The sequence below is a fragment of the Mustela erminea genome, chromosome 6, assembly GCF_009829155.1.
Source record: "Mustela erminea isolate mMusErm1 chromosome 6, mMusErm1.Pri, whole genome shotgun sequence".
Taxonomy (NCBI): Eukaryota; Metazoa; Chordata; class Mammalia; order Carnivora; family Mustelidae; genus Mustela; species Mustela erminea.
In genome coordinates this window covers 140305591-140327011 of record NC_045619.1, presented here as the reverse complement: position 1 = coordinate 140327011, position 21421 = coordinate 140305591, and the positions used below count along the sequence as shown (strand labels likewise).

Sequence of the window (21421 nt, the reverse complement as noted above, 5' to 3'; positions counted from 1 at the left end):
TATCTGACGGGCCCCGGTCAGGGCCCCACACCCGGCTGGGAGCAGGAGACGGGATATCTGCCTTTCTAGGTGAGGGGGCACTGAGGCAATCCAGCGCCACAGTAGGTCCCCAAAATGGGAGAAGAAGGATGCTGCCTTCTGGGGAGCTACAAATAACGAGAGAGCAGAAGGGCTGGATTTACAGACCGGCTCTCAGGGGAGAAAGGAGCCAGAATTCCCTATAAAGGGAGTGTTGTCACTTTATAAATTCTAGGAAAAGAGCTGCACGTTGAATTCCTGTACGGTTTGAATCTGGCCTGGTCTTCAAGGAGCATAGGTTTGTGGGAAAACAAACAAACCCGGGATTCTCTGTCACATTCTCGACATGCTGAGGCTAATAGTAAACGGTCCTTCCTTGAGGAAGAAAATGGATTGGATGGTTGGAAACACGGAGAGACCCTTAAACGCGTCTCTTTGGTGTCTGCTCCTTTCCTAATGTCCGAAAGATCGAAAAAGAAGACGATAATTGTTACTTATGAGGCAAGGGAAAAAGCAGACCAAAAAGACAAAGCGCGATCCGTTTTCTCTGTGGCAGATGTTGCAGACGACGGGAAACGAAAGTGGAGAAAACTGTGAATTACGGAGCTCTCAGCCAGCTGACAGATGCGGGCTAAAGGTGTGTCCGTTGAAGAACTTTCAAATCCTCTTCCACCAAAAAAATAAAAAGATGGACCCAGTCCCCACGGCAGGCACCCCTGGATCATTCAGCTGTCGGGATGTACCGAGTGCCAAAGATCGGAACCCAGATTCCGTGTCTCTGATGGCCCCAGAAAGTATTGCGGTAGAGAGTCTCCAAAGATAGTTTCCACTGATGCCTTTTGTTGTTCCCCTCCCCTTATCTGGCTGCCTGGGGACTTGTGCTGACCAAGCAAATGCAACAGAAGTGACCTGTGGCGGTCCCTCCCCTAGCCTTCAAGGGGCCTGGCAGTTTCTTCGGATGCGTCCGAGCCGCCATGCTGTCGGGAAGCCCAGGCTCGCTCAGAGGCTGCTGAGCCATGGGAAGAGCCGGGGAAACCTTCTCAGACCTTCCGGCTCAGCCCAGCGGCCCTGAACGCAGCGCCTGTTTGCTGCCAGATAAGACACAGCCGCCTGGCTGAGCCCCGCTGGCCCGCCGAGACCCTCAACAGCGGAGTTTCAAGCTGCTGTTTCCATGGTGGGGTCTGCAGCGGCAGATAACTAGAGCAAGGAGCGCCGTTCCAGCTCAGTCGGCAGGACCCTGCCCCAGGCTGAAGAATCAGAGGCTTTCAGGTAGGAGAGGGGAAGGTGGTGATTCGGAAACTCTGGCGTGCGGCCTCCTGAGAGCGGGCAGACGGGAGGGACTAGGAAGGGGCCGGGGTGCAGCAGGAGCCGGTGCCTCCCCCCCCACCCCGCCTGCTGCTCGCTGCCCGTGGAACTCACACCACCTTCCTCCTGTGGCTTGTCCCTGCTCTCCGCGCCCTCCTCCTCACTTCCGGTCCCTGTGTCCCCCCCACCCCCCACCAACGAGACCCTCTGGCATCAGCAAGTACTATTTTCAGGTAAAATGGGGACCGAATGCGAGGTAGTGCTTGGAATTGTCAAGGCAGCCCCGAAATGGGCCGCCCCCCCACCCCGAGGTCGTCATATTAGTTTTCCAAAGATGATGGTGAACCAGAAGCCTGAGTCCGTGAAGTACCCCTATGACTTAACACTTTGACACCCAGGAGAAGCCTTGCAAAGTTCTGGTTTTACTGGATGCATTTGTGTGTGTGTGTGTGTGTGTGTGTGCCGAGTTGTGTCTTCTGTGAAATTAGTTTTGGAAATCACAAGGGTCAAACTTTTAAAACGTATAAAGAACAAAATGGATCCAGTTAATGGTCAACTCAAGAAACGTAGGAGCAAACAGCTGAAGAGAGAAGCAGAACATTTAGCTCAGCAGGCAGGTTCAGGATAGTGGAGTGATTAAACCCACAAATACAGCGGCTCCGCTCATGTGTCAGCAATGAGTTTCCTCTCGTTGGGCAAGAATTTGCAGGCTGGGAAAGCGGGCGTCGTTCTAAACGCCCAACACCGGCCGCGGGAAATTCGTAGCCTTCCTTCAATTTTGGTGAAACCGTAGAGATTGGTGATGTGAAGAAGTTAGTAGGGAATGGCCCTTGGCGAGCTGAGCCTGCTGGCGGCCCGTGGATGGTCGCCGAGCCGGGGTCCCACTTTCCATAGGCCCATGAAGGTGGCCTGACCATGCCGCCGCCCCCGGCTGGGTTCTGGCTGGGGCTGCGCCTCTCCTGCCCCGTCGCCCTTCCTAAGTGTTGCCCAGCCCCGCACTAACTGAGCCGTGTGACCTTGGGCAAGTCAACCTCCAGAGACCTCAGCTTCCTCATCTATAAAATGAGGAGGTGGGATGAGGCCCCGATTTTGTAAATAAATGTTAATTAAAAAAAGAAAGAACAGTGCAGGGAAAGAGACGGTGTGTGTGCGAGGCACCCCTGGGCCATACCCTGCCACTTGTTGCTTCTCACGGGGAAATCTTTTGAGAGATTCTCCAAACCTGTGATCGGATCCAGTTTTAGGGAAGGTTTTTATTTTTATTTTTTTTATTTTTTAAATTATTTTTCTTTTAGGAAAATAAAAAGCCAAACTCAACCATTTGGGACTCTGCATTCCCACTCTTTCTTCTATTTGTGGCACATTTCTTCTCAGTGATTTTTTTTTTTTGTATTGAAAATAGATATTTTGTTTATACAAGGCAGAGTTTCAAAATAACAGTTACATAAAATATGTAGATATGATGCATAGGGAGTATAAATAGAAATGCATATACATGAGAAATGTCCCCGCGCTCCATGTCCTTCCTTCTGGATCCTTACGCCGAGCCGATTCACGCAGCACGATACCTCCCTGCTTCCTTCCAGTCCATGCTCGCACCTCCATAGGGGGATAGCGTTTCGGAGCTGCCAACACTCTTGTCATCCTTGTAGACATCCCTTAAGCCAGCAGAAGGGACCTAACTGTCTTAGCGTCTCAGGCATTTTTCTTTTCTTTGTAAACTTCAAGTCCGGACGAGGGGCAGAATGGTCAGGCTGCTAAGCTATCCTGCATAAACGTCACATGAAATAAAAGGAAAGCCGAGACTTTCAGCCACTGCCAGGAGAGCTTCAGCTGCTGGGATCTGGGGAAGTCAGCCCTGCACCCGAGGCTGGGCCGGGAGGGTCCTGAGCATCCATCCTGAGACCGGACAGCAGAGGAGGTGTCTTACCTGGGAGCCATCGATACAATGACGCCGAGACGTCTGCCTTATCATCCCGACGGGCTCTCTGCTGGCACCCAAGATCTTGAGTCATTTCCAGGTCCTCCTTGGCTAGGGCAGGGTCGGTGCCTTCGCTCGAGCCTCTGCTGCCCTCAGTCTCTCCCTGGAGTGTCCTAGGTCGTGTGGGTAGTTTTCTGCGTCCTCCGCTCTGCCACTGGTTCCCCTATTCATTGGCATCTCTTCCATGCTTTCCATTTCAACACCGGGTGTCTGCGCAGTGTGCCTGTAAAGCAGATCATTCACAGGTTTTGAAAAGAGAGGGTCGCCCTCAACACGAGTGAACAGACGGTTCCTGTTGAACACTCAGATGGGGGAAAGCCTAGCTCACCTCCATTCAGGGCTGGCATTGAAATATGACTTTGGTATTTTACGCCACTCATCCGTCAGAGATTCCCCGTGCTGTCGGAGCAGCATACCCCCTTTTTTCCAATCCTCTGCTAAAAAGCAGTAGTTCAGACGGCGGCAACAAAAAGGAGAGAGTAACCTGGAGCCCGGCAAAGCCAGACACGATCATCTTGCTAAAAATGATGCAATGGGCACAAAGCTTTCAAAACAGTTCTTGGTACCTGGTATGTGTTTAAAGAAACCGGTCCCTGAGCAACCAAGATGGTGAAGGCAGAACATCTTAATCCCACGTGTCTCCCTGTCACTGAAGGACTCGTGCTTTTAGACCCCGAGTATCTGGGTCAGCAGTTTCTTCCATGGGTTTTGTCATCTACCTCTTGAGGACAGACAACTCTTTAAGACATTTCAAAGTAAATACTTTGAAGCCAAAGAAAACAAAAACACCAGTTGGAAGAGAGAGCTGCTCCCCAGGTTCACTGCAGAGTTATTTGTCCCAGCCGAGATGTGGAAGCAAACTAAGTGTCCATTGATAGAGAAATGGATTAAAAAAAGATGTATATATACAAGATAGAATATTACTCAGCCATAAAAAATAATGCGATCTTGCCACTTGCAACAACATGAATTGACCTAGAGGGTAGAGTGCTAAGTTAAATAAGTCAGACAGAGAAAGACAGATAGCATATGATCTCACTCATTTGTGGAACTAAAAAAGAAAAATGAACAAAGAAAACAAGCCATACAGAGAACAAACTGGTGATTGCTAGAGGGACGGGGCTGGGGGGCAGGTGAAATGGGGGAGGGGATTCAGAGGCACAAACTTCTGGTTGCAAAATAACTAAGTCACGGGGCTGTCACGTACGGCATAGGGAATAGAGTCGGTCATGGGGTATTAACTTTGGGTGGCATCTGGCAGTAATTAGCCTTCTCATGGGGATCATTTCGTGATGCATGAAAATGCTGAATCAGTGGGATTTACACCTGAAACTAATAGGCTCCTTGGTGTCAGCCCCCTTCCGTTACCAAGTACGTAAACGCGTTGAGCTCTGTGGAGGGAGAGAGAAGCTATAGTCAGGACTCTAGGCCAGTGGACTGAAAATGATTCGCTGAAAGCCAGGCTGTTGAATGACCAACCTACCTAATAACCCATCTGTAAAAAAGAAGTTTACAGCAAACAATCGATTCACGAAATGACCAAGTACTGCTTCTCAGGTTTATGAATTCTTAAAAGATATATTTATCAATATTTCTTTACTATAATCAGTGAATATTGTTATTTTCATCTTATCAGCATATTTATTGGCCAAACATACCAAATTTACAAAGTCTTGTAAGATTCTACTTTTAACATCTCATGCTTAAGAAAGATGGTGTGCGTTTTTTTAACATCGATGAATATAGTCACTGTAATCTGTTAAGAACATAACTCCAAATACAACATCTCATGTGGAAATTTAGTTAAAAGGACACTTTGAAAGTTCTTATAAAAGCCATTTTTTAAATTTTGCCAACATTTTAGCCTTTGGGGAACTGTTTTGACAGATTTCCAAGTCACACATCAACCTTAGTGTGTTTGTTTCTAAATGATCTATGAGGTTTATAGCGTGTCTTTCAGTTGGGATGGTATTAACAGCTTTCCCAAAGATGGATGTGATTTTTAGATGACTTTCATTGCAGCTTCACAGTGGCATTTCATGGAACATTCGTTTTGCCAAAGCGAGGCTTGAAGAAGGGTATCATCCTTATACTGGTATATTTAGAAAAAACTTTATAACTAGCAACTAAAAGTTTTGTTTCAGCAAATCGGATTTCTGCTGTTCATTGTTCGATGCTGAGAACGGATCCGGAACAGCCATATGAACACAGAATGCTGGTTACTGGTTTCTAATTGGTACAAGCATGAAATTAAGGCTAATATGTCATTTAAGGCTTTAATGAAAATGATAAAAATGCCTCAAGATTAGAAAAATAACAAAAACTGAAATTTTAGCAAGTGGTGGAAATGGTCTTCTCATCACCAATGGTGAAGGAAGAATTTCCACGATTAGAAATACAAAAGTCAGGCTGACATTTAATGAGTGCATAAATAAGAAAGTATCCCTATCTTTAATGAGTACGTTCAAGAAAATATATTCATGGTTGTTCTGTAGCAATTGCATATCCATCAGATTGGTTATTGGGTAGGTTCTTTCCTTCTGAAAAGGAAAGACAATTTGGTTCATTCTTTTCTTTCCTGGAGGTAGAGCAGCCCCTTGTCACCAGTTAGGTTCTGGCTGCCCTGTCTCCGGGGGGTGGCCTTGGGGGGTCTCCCTGGGCCGGCTCTCCCTTTGGTCAGTACAGGAGTGGGCGAGCCTGACAGCCAGCCTCAGAAGCCAGGGAAGAGCGTCTTGCTTCGATGGGACAGCGGAATCATGATGATGCTCTTTTCTGGGAAGGAAGGAAGACTCCCATGCAATGTGCTTCTCGCGCTACTCACCTCGATTTTCGGTAACAGACCAGAATTCCCACCAGCACCACACAGACCACAGGGAGTACGCTCCCCATCACCGCTGCAAGAGAACAGAACTGAGTTGTCACGTGGAGAGTCCCAGCAGCCGGAGTGAGAATGTCTAAGAGTCTGAAAACTCTTCACCGCCGACAGTCTTGCCCAGCGATCGGCAGGCCCTCGCAGCCAGCGGACTGTTACTAACATTTCTGGAGGTCCGCACGGCCCCACTCACTACTGCTGGGCAGAAAGCTCGTTCTTCTCCCACCGCTCCCGCCAGGTCAAACCGTCCCCTTTCACACCCCCCCCTCCTAATCCATCCTTCCTGGCCAGGGTGACCCGGGGACGGGACAGGAGGGGAAAGCAAAGGCCTCGGAGTTCACAGGCTGGGGTTGGGAGTATGTGGATGGGAAACCAGGTCCGCCGCTAAGTCCCAAGTCAGAAAATAGTTGTCCGTGGGTCAGCCTCTCCGTTTCCTTCAACTTCACAGAGTCTCGATTGAGAAACAATAGCATTCGGTGCCATGTTTCTTCCAATTTCATCTTTTTTGTTTTGTTTGGTTTTGTTTTTAAGTAGGCTTCATGCCCAGCATGGAGCCCCATGCAGGGCTTGAACTCATGACTCTGAGATCAAGACCTTAGCTGAGATCAAGGGTAGGACGCCTAACCCGACTGAGCCACCCAGGCATCCCCATCATGATTGGTTTTTTTACTGGCAACTTTTTATGGCAGAGGAAGAGTGGTAAGAAGAGAGAGGAGGTAAAAGGTGTTAGGGATAAGAGTAAGGCAGGGTGGCGTAGGAGAGGGGAAAGATTCTGTCTGGGTTCAGTTGAAAGGAACAGCCTGGGGGTGCCTGGGTGGCTCAGTGGGTTAAGCCTCTGCCTTCAGCTGAGGTCATCCTCTCAGGGTCCTGGGATCGAGCCCTGCATCCGGCTCTCTGCTCAGCAGGGAGCCACTTCCCCCTCTCTCTGCCTATTTGTGATCTCTCTCTCTCTCTTTCTGTCAAATAAATAAAATCTTAAAAAAAAAAAAAAAAAAAAAAAAGGAAGAAAGGAACAGCCTGGAGGGAGTACTTGCATGTAGGAGGCCAGCAGCTGCAGGGCATTTGAGATTAGACAGGACAGGAAGCATGCGACCTCTGAGTGGAAGCCAGAGGGCTAGCCTGCAGGCAGGGCGAACATATTTCGAAAACATTTGCATCCTAATGAGCTCCAGGCAGAGTTGGCCAATTTGCCTCCCTATTGTGAAATCTCCTTGCAGATAAACAGCCACCTGCTCTACAGGAGAGATGAGGACCCTGAACATCTGGGGGCTCCGGTCGGACTGTGGTAGAGTTTTTCTCAGCTTCCGAGAAGCCACACCCATTGACTCTCTAGTCCCACTTCTAGGGATTGATTCCAAGGAAATGGGCAAATACACCAGGCGTTTTCACGGAAGTATTGTTTCAAACAATTCTTAAAATATTAATCTCAATCTCTTATTAATAGAAAATTAATTAAACTGTAGTCTGCCCATACATGGGACTATCATCCAACTTTTTAAAATTATAAAATGAATCTATATTACCACAGACAGATGTCTCCAATATCTTAAGTGGAAAAAAAAAAAACAAAACTGACTGAGATAAACATGAACCAAAAAATAATCTCCAGTAAGCCATGCGTGTGCCTGTAGCACAGGGCAGCCTTGAAGAATAGATACCAAGGTATTAAATAATGGTGGGCTTGTAGATAATCCTTATTTTCTCTTTTAGAACGTTTGCTTTTTCCCTGATATTTTTGACGTGGTCCTGTCACCAGAGGAAAGAGTAGAGTTGCAAGACGAAACTACCTGTGCCTAAGAAAATATAAACACGAATAGAAAAGTCCCAAAGGAAATAACAGGGAAGCATGGCAAATTAGTGAAGAAAGTTTTTGAGTTTTCAGACTTAACATTAGTGATCATTATGACTAAAAACCAGAAATACTTCCTAGGAATGGTGTACCCTTGGGTAAACAGTCTCTTCCATGGACTAATCAGCTTGGCATGCGTTTACTGTCCTTGGAGGGATTTATTGGAAAAGGACAGTTCGTGTCAACTATAGTTTTGCTTTCATAATGCCTCTTCCTGTTTCTCCTGAATGAGAACCAAGCCTGCAGGCTCCTGACTCCAGAGAGAGGAGGGTTCCTGAGCCAATGATGTGATGGAGCACTTTGAACCCAGGGACGAACTCATACCTTGGCCTCTTCCTTCATTACCTCCAGGCAAACTGAGTTAAAGACACTGAAACCAAAATCACTAAGATGCCAGCTGAACAAATCAACTGGCAAGTTCCCCACCGCTTTGTGTTTCCCAGGGGAGGTGTGGGTTGGAGAAGGAGGAAGAGAGAGAGGTTTGGTGAGCCAGAGGAAACTAGTCTGGGCGGAGAAAGGAGAAAAAATGGATTATTGCTCAGGAGGGCGAGAAAGGCCAGTAGCTCCCCACCTTGACTTCAACCCGCCGTATGTGTTGGGTCTAAAGCAAAGAAAGTGGCCAAGTCAGCCAGTGGCCACTGTTCAGTGTGAAAGATGAAAAGGTCCTCTGAGAACATGGCGGCGGGGGTGGAGTTGGGTGGGGGTTGGTGATCATTTCTTAGCAGTACCTGTAAACTAGGTCAGCCAGGGAGTGCTGTTTCTGAGTGCTGGAGTGCCTGCCTCCGATGAAATCGGTTTTGAAGTAAGAGTATTGCTGTTGCCGGGCAGTGTTTCTCGCCTGTCTCTTACAGCACTAAGCACATCGTAAGTGCTGGGTTCTGAGTAGGTACTTGGTAAATACCTAACTGACTGAACGAAACCATTCACAGTCCATAAGTTAAAGTACATTTGATGTGCTGTTTGCTTCTCAATGAGAAATCTTCATTTTGTTGCAATTTAGAACCAACCTGGCCCACAGTGAGAACTCAATCTATTGAATAAACAGATGAATGATATAATATAGAGCTAGCTCCTATTAAAGACTGAGCATATCAACTGCAGCGAATTCATTTCAGATATGAAAGATGGGAAGTATAACACAGTTTGAAGAATCAACTTTCCTTTCCTAGTGTCTTAAATGAACATGGCAATGTAAATACTGTCATAGGTGACCTTCTAGCCTTTTACTTTACAGCCAGGAGTCCTCAGGAGTAGCCTAGCCTAGTCAAAGATCAGAGAGTGGATATTGGAATCGCGGAATGAAATTATTGATTTAAGGGGCTGCCAGGGGCAATGGGTGGCTTGGTTGGTTAGGCATCTGACTCTCGGTTTTGGCTCAGGTCATGATCTCAGGGTCACGAGTTCGAGCCCTGTGTGGGTCTCCGCACTCTGTGGGAGTCTGCTTCCGATTCTTTCCCGCTCCCTCCCCTCTCTGTCCCTCCCCCTGCTCATGCTCTTGCTCTCTAAAATAAATAAATAAAATCTTCAAGAAAAAAAAGCCTGCCAAGCAAGCCTGTAGATACTGAAGACACCGAAATGATGAATCACACTTCTTAAACCTTTATCAAAATGTTGAAGTCCCCAAATTGATGTATTCATTCGTATGCTCGTTTACTATTTATTGAGCATCTACTATATACCATTTTCTGTTGAACCAAAAAAACCCCCAACTTTTAGAAGTTGCAATAATCATTCATGTGACTCATTTTAAGAAATTACATCAGTAGTTATCAATGGGCTGATGAAAATATTAAGTTAATTAACATTTGCTGAGTGATCACTATGGTAAAGTATCTATATTTGCTTACAAACATGGTCCACTGCTTGCTTATTTACGCAGAAACGGCAGCACTTGCAGATGGCCGAGGAGCCAGCCAGTATCTCTGCTGCTTGTACCCAACAGGGGCAAACTCTTGGGTCTCAGGTAGCCAGGACTGTTGTGACATCGTTGGCAGACACCATCACTAAGTGTTTGTAGACAACGAGCATGATTTTAATTTCAGTTTACACCTTCCTTGCTGATAAAACTTAAAATAACACCTAATGAAATATAACTCAGATTTATTTTTTATTTCTTTGCTAATAATGACTTGATCGGTCTTTTAAGGTGGGTGCTAACATGTTTATCTTGAAGCACCGTGGAGGAAGGAAATCTTATTTATGTAACAGGAAAGATTTAAAGTTTTTCGTTTGTTTTTTAATCTTCGTATTTCTAGTTTCTTGCACAGAACTATCTTTGCCTACTGCAGGTGTTGAGTTAATGTTTATGACATCATACTTCAGAATTTGGGAGTTTCTAATATTTTTTTTAAAGATTTTATTTATTTATTTGACAGACAGAGACCACAAGTAGGCAGAGAGGCAGACAGAGAGAGAGGAGGAAGCAGGCTCCCCGCTGAGCAGAGAGCCAGATGCGGGGCTCGATCCCAGGACCCTGGGATCATGACCTGAGCCGAAGGCAGAGGCTTAACCACTGAGCCACCCAGGTGCCCCGGGAGTTTCTGATATTTTAATCTAGTGAAAGTCATGAACTGGAGAAACATGATAAGATGATATCCCGTAATAAAGTCGTTGTTTAAATCTATTTAGAGGGCGCCTGGGTGGCTCAGTGGGTTAAGCCGCTGCCTTTGTCTCAGGTCATGATCTCGGGGTCCTGGGATCGAGCCCCGCATCGGGCTCTCTGCTCGACAGGAGCCTGCTTCCTCCTCTCTCTCTCTCTGCCTGCCTCTCTGCCTACTCGTGATCTCTCTTTGTCAAATAAATAAATAAAATTTTTTAAAAAAAATAAAATAAATCTATTTAGAAAATGTGGCCCTCCAGATTTTAGGTGGAGAATTTTATCCTACAGATATACTTGCACACAGCAAAATGATGGGTTTTCCAGTTAATCACTGGAACATAGTCTGTATGTCTGTATGTTTACACAGAATATAAAGAGTCACATGTCCAAAGAGGGGGTTACATAAATTGTGGCAAATCCATCTGGTAGGATATTTTGTAGCTGTTTTAAAGAACGAGGTTGTTTTAATGTATCAATAAGGAAGGATTTCCAAGAGCTACCACTAGGTGAAAATGAACAAGGTACAAAACAGTGAACACACAATCCCTCTAGCGTCATGTGTCCTCTGTGAGCTGTTTGCTGCTTGACTCCTTGAAAGGATACACAGAAATCCGGTAGCAGAGGTTGCTTTCTGCCTGCAAGCGGATTTTCAGTCTGAGATGGGGCTTTTCGCTCTGTATCTTTTTGTAATCTGTAATTTTTAAACCCTGTGCAAATACTACCAATTCAAAAAAATGAATAAAAAATGCAAAGCTTTGTAGAAAGCTGAATGTAATATGCGACATAAGGAGAAAAATTAGGTCAGCTACCGTATTCGCTGGTTGCCTCTCAAGTGATAAACATATTAGAGTTTCAGTGTCCTTGTCATTAAATCCCACAGTTTCTCCATGAAAATACTCACCAGAGGGGCTTTTTTTTTTTTTAATGTCTTGCCTTTGCATATACATTTTGATCATTTTAAAACCATTCTAATCAACTAGCTGCTGAAATGACCGAACCCACTTGTGTTGACTTTTTTTTTTTTTTAGAGAGAGAGAGCGAGAGTGCGTGAGAGCATGAACCTGCACATGCGGGGGGAGGACGCGGTGCAGAGGAAGAGGGAGAGAATGTTGAGCAGGCTCCATGCTCTGCACAAAGCCTGATGCGGGGCTCCTTCCCGTGGCCCTGAGATCATGACTTGAGCTGAAACAGTCGGACGCTTAACCAACTGAGCCACCCAGGTGCCCCTAGATGACACATGATGCAGATAAAATATAGCCACAAAATGAGTTATTCTCCCATAGGAAAACTAGTAAATAGACAATAGAAATGACTTTTGTCTGTACAGAGTTATGGTGGTTTTTTTGTTTTGTTTGCTTATTGAAAACTTATCAGACCAAAGTCTTAGATTCTTTCTTATGATTGCATTTCTCTTCCCCTTCTTTCTCTTCCTTTCTCTGTCCTCCCCTCTCTTCCTCTCTTTCTCTAATTCTTGCGAATCCTCCTCACACTCCCTGGTCATTCACCCTCTCTCCAAGCCTTAGTGTTGTGTGCATCTTCTGTAAAAAGCTTGTTCGACTGAGAGCTCTGACAGTCTTGCTTGAAGCGTGTCGTGCTAACACCATGTGAAAGCTGAATGCCATTTATGACAGAATGACAGCATCCTTGCAATGACAGCAGTATGTGCTCGTGGCTTTCTGGTAAGTGTGGGATGCAAGTCTAGCCGGGCTTTGTGGAAGGAGACCCTTTTGTGATGCGCCAGCTGTCTGGTTCCCACATCAGCAGCCTGACCGTGAAGAGCTCCCAACAGTGAGATAAGCAGTCATGTTAGAATCCCGTACGTAGGGGGATCCTATAACTTACTACCTACACCAAGACACCCTTTAGAGTGGAAGGAGATGCTGCCGGGCTGGGGCAGCACATAAACCAGGACGGTCCCACCCCCTGCAATGGAGGTCCTCTGGGCATAAACACTGCTAGGACAAGAAAACAAACGAACAAGCATACTTACCAGTCATAGCTTCAGAATGGTATGAATATGTACCTGCAGAGAAGAGATTACAGCTCAGTTATTGCTGTAGTCCTAAAGGCATTAATTTCTCCTTAAGCAGGAAGAATTTTGGGCAGTTTGGCTTCCATCCTAAAGCCTTGAGAGATTCATGGTTGGCAAAACCGAATTCCCTTTAGCAGAGAACAAAGGTAATTTATTTAGATGCTGGGTCATGCTTAAGAAGCAAATAGGCCCTTTCTTTGCATAGCGAAGGAAACCATCAACAAAACAAAAAAGCGACCTACTATATGGGAGAAGATATTTGCAAGTGACATATCTGATAAGGGGTTAATATCCAAAATGTATAAAGAACTTATACAACTCAACACACATGAACACACACACACACAAGCAAATAATCCAATGAAAAATGGGCAGAGGACCAGATAGACATTTTTCCAAAGAAGACACGCAGATGGCCAACAGGCACACGAAACATCAGGGGAAGGCAAATGTCAAACCACAATGAGATACTTATTACCTTACACCTGTGAGAATGTCTAGAATCAAAAAGACAAGAAACAGCAATTGTTAGGGAGGATGTGGAGAAAAGGGAGCCTCGTGCACTATTGGTGGGAGTGCAAGCTGGTGCTGCCGCTGAGAACAGTATGGGGGCTCCTCGAAATACTAAAAATGGAAATAGCTATAGATTCAGTAATTCCGCTGGGTACTTACCCAAAAGAAAACAAAAACACGAATCTGAACAGATACATGCCCTCTCTGTTTACGGCAGCATTATTTATAGTAGGCAAGACATGGAAGCAGCCCAGGTGAACATCAGGAGGTGAACGGGTAAAGATGCGGTGAGTCTGTACACGGTATTACTCGGCCACAAGAAAGAATGAAGTCTCGCCCCTTGAGATAACAATGGACGGACACAGAGTGTATTATGTGGAGTGAAATGAGTCCAACAGAGAAAGACAAATGCCACATGATTTCACTTCGAGGTGGCATCTAAAATATGAAATCGATGGACAAACAGACGAAAGCAGAAACAGACCCAGAAACGCAGAGAACAAAGTGAGACAGCCCGAGAGGGGCAGGGAGTGGGGGGGTGGGCAAAACGGGGGAAGGAGGGTGGGAGGTGCAGGCTTCCAGGGACGGAATGATCCAGGCACGGGGATGAAAGGTACAGCATGGGTGACAGATCAGTGGTATCGCAGTAGAGAAAAACACGCCACAAAGAATCCGATAGGCCTTGCGGGAAGATGCGGATTACCGAGAGCTTCTCCATCCCACAGACTGTGACTCCAGATTGCAGAAGGCTTCCGCTGTCCCCCCCCCCACCATACTGGGAGGAAGCAGGTACTACTCAGATTGGCAAAGCCTCTGCCATGTAGGTCAAGACGGTGAGACTTGTCCCATCCGGGAGATGGACTTTCTGTTCCAGCTGGGCGGAGCCAGGCAGAGCACAGAGGTTAGAGAGCAGAGCAGCAGGCAGAGGGTTAACTGAGTGGTCCGGACTTTGGATCCGATGGTATAATGCCATGCAGTCCGCGCCTTCCAGGTCTCCACCCGCCTCTCAGAAGCAGCCCGTGGCCGGCTGACTTCTCCTAGTGCACGCAAAGCCAGTGCTAACCTGGCGTCTCCGGGGAGGCAGAAGGAGTGTGCTCCAAGGCCTTTGCTGTTGTCTGAGGTGGGGCTTGGGAGGGCTCCTGACTGATCGGCCCTGTGGTTCCTGCAGCAGGAGGCTCTGATGGCGTCAGCCTGGAGCCCGGCACCATAGTGGACTTTGTGGCCACTGTGGTGTCTGACTTGGAAGTGAAAGCGGGCTCTGTAGGAAAGTGCAAGATATGGAGAACAGAAATGTTTAGAATCGTGTCTCTGCTCAGCTCCAGAAGAGAGCGGGCTTAATACTTGTTCTAGTGAAGTCCTTCATGGGCCAGCCCTCCCCCAGCGCACTCCTCCGTGGCTTTTTGGGAAAAATCCCTTATGTGGGTAAAACCTACTCATCCTCCTGGAATGGCCACAGGGCTTTCCAGAATGCTAGAGGCTCTACAGCTGTTTATTGTGGTGCACCTGAGTTAAAGACGCCACGGGTTTGAGTAGATCCGGGCTTGTGTTGTAGAGAAGGCTCCGGAGGCGCCGTGAGAGGCTGTTCTCAAAACCCGAGTGTAACTATTTGCCAAAGACATCCGGCGTGCTGATTTTCTTTATTTTTTTGCATGTTTGCACACGACTTCTGGAATAAGGGGAAGCCCGAGGTGCGGCCTGACCGAATCTTAGCACACTTGAAGGAAGGGTCCTTCAGAGCATTTCTACCCATGTGCCCCTGGCCATGTCACCCCGTGTCGGAGACGACACTCCCACGCCTGAGATCCTGACTGCACACTTTCACCTGATCAAGTGTTCGATGCACGAAGGCAAGGCTGGAGAGACCACTTGGTCATTCTCATCAGTTGGTGAAAGAGCCGTGACTTGGGTCAAAGGGGTTTTGGAATTACCCCAAACTTAAATGTAGCCAGCGCTCGACCACATCTTCCTGTCTGTAGTCAACGAACTACCTAACTAAGCAGGAGGAAACCTCCTTCAGGCCTCGCCATCTCCCCTTCAGTATTGGTTCTCAGCTTTGGCTCCCTAAGAGTTACTTGGGGAGCTTCTAGAACCCTAATTCCCAGACTGCTCCCCAGATCGCCAGAGTTCCAGGGAGATCCCCGTGTGCGTCCACGGTTCGGAAGCCGTGCCGTAGGGAAGGTGAGCGGGAGCAGTGCAGCCCGTGGCCACAGGGTGACTGACTGCACAGGAAGGGGAAGACAGGGCGCAGAAGCGCCACACTGGATAATGGGACACAAAAGATCAGGAGGTCAGTGTGAAGTAAGGGTTTTCTAGGATGTAAGGCACACTGTCCCAAGATATTAGCATCTACGATTTCAAATTTTCTTAACATGAGGTCAGTGCTGAGGAAGTGGGGATAGAAGATTAGCTAAGACCCTGGAAATGGGTAACGTTGGCAGCATTGCCCAATGCTTCTGTACCAGAGCGATCACAGTTGGGACCATTCGGGGAACAGTTCTGTGTGGGTCTCTCATGCTTCTGTACACCTTGTTAGCAGAGGCACTGGCAGCCCTTCCTGGGACTATCTTTTCAAAGATGCTCCTACAGCCTTGGAACGTGGAGACAGCGCCTCTCCTTGGAGCAAAGGGCAGACGTGGTCAGTTAGTTATAAAAGACTCCAGTGTCTTGGGGCAGCTGGGTGGCTCAGGTGGTTTAAGTGTCTGACTCTTGATTTTTGGCCCAGGTGGTGACCTCGGGGTCCTGGGGTGGAGCCCAACATTGGGCTCTTTGCTCAGCATGGAGTCTACTTGAGATTCTCTCTCTCCCACTGCCTCTCCCCCACTCAGGAGCTTTTTCTCTCTCAAATAAATAAATAAGTAAATAATTCTTTAAAAAGAAAAAGACACGAGTTCCTTGAACTCAGCCTTCTTCTTCTATGAAGCAGCCCGTTGGATGTGTGGGCATCTTGGGGACCTACCCCTGTGGGGCACAGAGATGAGGGAATTGAGGCAAACATGCCGACTAAGTCAGTAAGCAAGCAAGTAAGAACATCCTTGGTCTCTGGAGGAGGAATGCCCTGTTTTCCACTGGCTCCCATGAATGTCGGCAGGCTAACGTGCAGGGCAGGCGAATCTACAGATCCTACCCAGTGTTGATGAGGAAGTGCGTCTGAGGCTGATCCGGCATATTTGGAGTGGATTTTGAGTCATCATTAATTGTGTGCAACTGAAACCTAGCTATCAAGCAACTTTGATTTAAAAGAGAAAATTAAGCTATCGTAAAATTTAATGTTGATGCTAATAAAAAGTGGGTTCTGTTGCTTAAGTTGGCCATGGAACTCCAGCAGTGGTCCAAGAATCTGAGGGACTCAGAGGGACCCGTGTGATCACAGGGAATGGGAGTCCTTAAAAAGTTTCCAACATCCCTACCTTTTCCAGAAAGGGAGGTGCTCTCTGGCTCTGGGGTCACCCCTGCCGGCACTTCTGTGGAGGACGGCCTTAGGTGAGTCAGGGAGGGGTCTCCTAGAGAGAGGATAACCATATGGCACTCATGAGCCTGGGCGTGGAACCTGGAGTGCCTCAAAGCCATATGTAAATAAAAAGAAAATATGTAAATTTAAAACAGAGCTATCTGGCTTCCCAGGATAGGTCAGAAGCACAAGAAGTAAGAAACAGTGTTTCCCAATCTGCAATTCCCATGAAAATGCAAACACACAGCAAACTTTTTCTAGCCTTTCAAAAAGATTGTCAAAAAGACACATATCAAATGTCTTGTTATTTTCGGTTAGAATGATATCAATGAGATGAACTCAGTTTTAGGATACTGTCTTTTACATGGGAAAATAAATGATTACTCAGTACATTCCGTTGTTTCGTAAGGGGGAAAAAAAATGCATTCCAAGCACAGGAGGTTAGGAAAAGTAATGGAGGGAGTTATAAATGGTAGAAGGTGAAGAATCTTTGGACTACACAAAACCTAAAGATCTCCAGTCTTTAGGTTCTAAAAATCCATGACCCAAGGTCTCTCCCCCTTGCTTCCCCCCTCCCCAACTTGTTCAGAGCCCCCAACTCTTCTTTATTTTGGATTCATTCACCCAAAGGAATTGGGACTTTGAAGAAACAGTCACTTTGCTGCTGCTGGAAAGTCCTTATTTTTGCCCCTGGATTACAGGTACCAGTGGGTGTCCAGACTGGAAAGAATAAGATGTCCACTGTGTGTCTTTGCCAGAGTGTTCTTGCTCATACCTGTCCTCACCCGGCTAGCTCATCACTTCGATCCCACTTGATGTCATGTGGCTCTATGTTCCCCAGCTGAGCGATTCCTTTGCAACAAACAGAAGGCTTCTTCCTTGCCCTGCCTCTGATGTCTGCATGAAGTCATCCAGGTGCGGGAGACAGGTGCACAAAATCAATGAGAAAGTCTGGCTCTTCGAGGAATCTTACAGCAGAGTGAGTTTGCTCTAGAACAACCCCTTTCGTCCACTTCCCCAGTGAGGAGTTGAGAATTTTCACATATATGAGAAAGTATCTAGCTTGCAGTTGGACCGAACCAAATATACAATAAACCATGAGTTAATCTTTATTTTACTAGACTAAGGGGCTTAGTATTCCTGGAAATAACTATTGACTTCCACTCCAAGATTGCTGGCTTCTGACATAGTCATCCAGTTGTGGATGGTTCAAAGAAAAAATAGATTCTGAAAACCATCCCTCACATGGGCTCTGGAGGGCTGGCTGGACACCAGACATGGGTGACCAAGTTAGGTAGCCCACATTCCCCGGGGTAGATAACAACAAAGAACACTAATAATTTCCGTACAGTCTTCTAGGGAGAAACTGGGAAGCTCTCTGGGAAGCAAGCATGCTGTGAGCACACACCCTTTGTAGCCAAATTCTTGCTACCATAATCTTAAAGGCATACTTCAGAGATATTGTGCGTGCAGTTCTAGACCACCACAATAAAGTAAACGTGGCAATAAAGCAAGTCGAATGAATATTTTTATTTCTCAGTGCATAGAAAAGTTATGTTTGCACCATACTGTAGTCTATGAAGTGGGCAATAGCCTAGTGTCTAAAAAAAAATCAATATATATACCTTAATTTAAAAATACTGCTAAAAACCGCGAACCATCATTTGAGCTTTCAGTGAATCATAATCTTTGCTGGTGGAGGGTCTTGCCTTGATATTGATGGCCGCTGACAGATGAGGGGAGTGGCCACTGAAACTGGGGGTGGTTGGGACAATTCCTTTAAATAAGACACTGATGAAGTTTGTTGCAGTGACTGTATCCCTTTCACAAAGGAGTTCTGTGTAGCAGGTAGTGCTGTTTGATAGCATTTCACCCACAGCAGGACTTCTCTTGGGGCTGGAGTCCATCCTCTAAGACCCTGTCTCTGCTTTATCACCTGAGTTCATGTGATATTCTAAATCCTTTGTTGTTAACTTAACCAGGAGTAGACTCCATCTCAAGAACCCAATTTCTTTGCTTGTCCGTAAGAAGCAACTCCTCATCTGCTTGAGTTTGATCATGAGATCACAGCGGTTCAGTCCCATCCTCAGACTCCACTTCTAATTCTGGGTCTCTGGCTGTTTCTGCCTCCTCTGCGGTGACTTGCTCCACGGAAGCCTTGAGCCCCTCAAAGTCATCCATGAGGGCTGGAATCAGCTTCTCCAAAGTTCCTGTGAAGGTGTGTATTTTGACCTCTTCCCATGAATCATGAATGCTCTTAATGGCATCTGGAATGGTGACTCCTTTCCAGAAGGTTCTTAATTTCCTTTGCCCAGATCCATCAGAAGAATCACTCTCTCTGGCAACCATAGACTTATGGGATGTATTTCTTAAATACGAAGATTTGAAAGTTGGAATTACTCCTTGATCTACTGCAGAAGGGATATTCTTTTAGCGGGCATGAGAACAATATTAATTTCGTTTTCATCTCCATCAGAGCTCTTGGGTGACCAGGTGCATTGTCAGTGAGCAGCCATATTTTGAAAGGAACCCTTTTTTCTGAGCAGTGGTTCTCAACAATGGCCTTAAAATATTCAGTAAACCATGTTGTAAACAGATGTGCTGTCATCCAGGCTTTGTTGCTCCCTTCATAGGGCACAGGCTGAGTAGACTTGGCATCATTCTTAAGGTTCCTGGGATTTTCTGAATGGTCAGTGAGCCCTGGCTTCAGCTTAAAGTCAACAGCTGCATTAGCCCCTAACAAGACAGTCATCCCTTTTTTTGATTCCTCTGAGTCAGGCACTGACTTCTCTTCTCCATCTGGGAAAGTCCTAGATGGGCTCTTCTTCCACACTAAGGCTGTTTTGTCTACATTGAGGATCTGTTGTTTAGTGTAGCAACTTTTACCAATTACCTTAGCCAGATCTTCTGGACAACTGACTATTTCACTTTGCACTCATGTTATGGAGATGGCTTCTTTCCTTGCAGTGCATGAGCCAACCGCCATGAGCTTCAAGAGCTTCTTCTGCATCTCCTCTACCTCTCTCAGCCTTCGTGGTATTGAGGAGAGGGCCTTGCTCTGGATAAGGCATTGGCCTGTGGGAGTGTCGTGGCTGGTTTGATCTTCTATCCGACCACTCAAACTTTCTCCATATCACCAGCAAGTCTGTTTTGCTTACTTACCTTTTGTGTTGTCTCTAGAGTAGCACCTTCAATTTTCTTCAAGGACTTTTCCTTTGTAGTCATAACTTGGCATAAGAGGCCCATTTTTTGGCCTGTCTTGGCTTGACATGCTTTTTTCACTAACCTAATCATTTGTAGTTTTGATTTGAAGAGGAAGATGGGATTCTTCCTTTCACACGAACCTTTAGAAGCCATCGTAAGGCTATGAATTAGCCTAATTTCAATATTGTTCTGTCTCAGGGGATAGGGAGATCCGAGGAGAGAGAGAGAGAGAGACAGGGGGACAGCCATACAACATCCATTGATTCAATTAACCGTCTTATGTGGGTTTGTGGTACCCTAAGGGAATGACAGCAGTAACATCAAAGGTCACTGATCCCAGCTTCCACAACAAATATGAGAAAGTTTTAAATGCTGTGAGAATTACTAAAATGTGACACAGAGACACAAAGTGAGCAAATACTATTGGGAAAATGGCGTATGTAGACTTGCATGAGGCAGGATTGCCACCGACCTTCAATTCATAAAAAACACAATTATCTGTAAAGTACAATAAAGCAAAATGCAACAAAATGAGGAATGGCCGGACTTAATATTGACCAGGTTTCACTTTATACAGTGTTCATGTTGGGTTCATTTTCTAGATGAGGGACAGAGACTTCCAAGATGGTAAGACCCTTGCTCAAGGAAGCCAAAATGGTGTGACCCTAAAGCCTATGTATGTCCAGCTCCCAGGGATGTTGTTTAGAGGCTACACAATATTTCGAGTTGTTTAGAGGTCTGTTTAGTTTCAGACCTTAACACAAATATCTTGTCCCCCAGAGATGGGCTTACTGGGCTTCCCACACTACAGTTGGGCTCTGTGTGGCTTTGGGAAGGGGTATGGAGAGGCTTTCAGGGATAGCTACTTACTGATGCACTTGAGATTGGGAATTGTCCAGTGGGCAATGTTCGTGGTCTCGTTTAACACGCATTCTGTCAGGCTGGATGTTCCTGCTTTACGCTTGAAGCCGGAGTTACACGTGTACCGCTCCCTGGATTTCGGGCTGTAACTCCTGACCCGGATGTCTGCATGTTCGACCGACTTGGGAGGAGGGCACGTGACGCCTGCAAAGGTGCAGATAAGACGGGGGATGAGCACATCTCAGCTCATTCAGAGGGCGCTCTCCAGGGCAACCTGGGTGGCACTCGGTGCCTTTGTAGCCAGGGTCTGGCTTTGTGAGGTGCCCCTTAGGATACACCCCAGATTCTAAGCATGTAGAAAATGTTCAGTAGGGGCTCTCATCATTTAGAAGCCTTCCAGGAGCCTTATCTTAAGTGCTCACCATCCAACACAGCTAGGGACTGTGCAGCCATCCGTGGAAACCGCCCCCCCCGCCCCCGCCCCAGTCTCTCACCATCTCTATCTCTTTGGCGCCCTCCAGCCCGGCTTCTGCACTCTCTGGCCTGAAAGCAGCAGTAGCCTTTGAATTGGTCTCCCTGCCTGTTCTCCCCAAAGCCTTTGATTTACTTCCTTAATATAGCCAGTCATCTTCAGAAATGGGCACTGGGTGACTCACTCCTTCCTGGTTGCCTGCTGCTCTTAGCATAAAAGCTAAAATGCTCAAGAAGTCTTCAAGGCTCTGCTGGACCTGCCCCCGCC

At 46.5% G+C, this 21421-nt stretch overlaps 1 protein-coding gene across 3 annotated transcripts in view; it reads right to left on the bottom strand.

Moving 5' to 3' along the window:
* IL15RA (interleukin 15 receptor subunit alpha) overlaps positions 1–21421 on the bottom strand; it is a 54991-nt gene that overhangs the window by 4369 nt on the left and 29201 nt on the right. Inside the window, exons 2-7 of one of the 3 annotated variants that reach the window (XR_004287218.1) lie at positions 20692–20886; positions 16577–16669; positions 14233–14427; positions 12615–12647; positions 6126–6198; positions 3254–3527 (exon numbers count right to left, since the gene is read on the bottom strand). Coding sequence is in view for 2 of the 3 variants with exons in the window: in XM_032349827.1 (XP_032205718.1) it covers positions 3356–3527; positions 6126–6198; positions 12615–12647; positions 14233–14427; positions 16577–16669; positions 20692–20886 (761 nt within the window). In the remaining variant the exon portion in view is untranslated. Of the gene's footprint in view, positions 1–2648; positions 3528–6125; positions 6199–12614; positions 12648–14232; positions 14428–16576; positions 16670–20691; positions 20887–21421 lie in introns of those variants that run through there. The other 2 variants (XM_032349827.1, XM_032349826.1) reach the window with 2 other exon arrangements.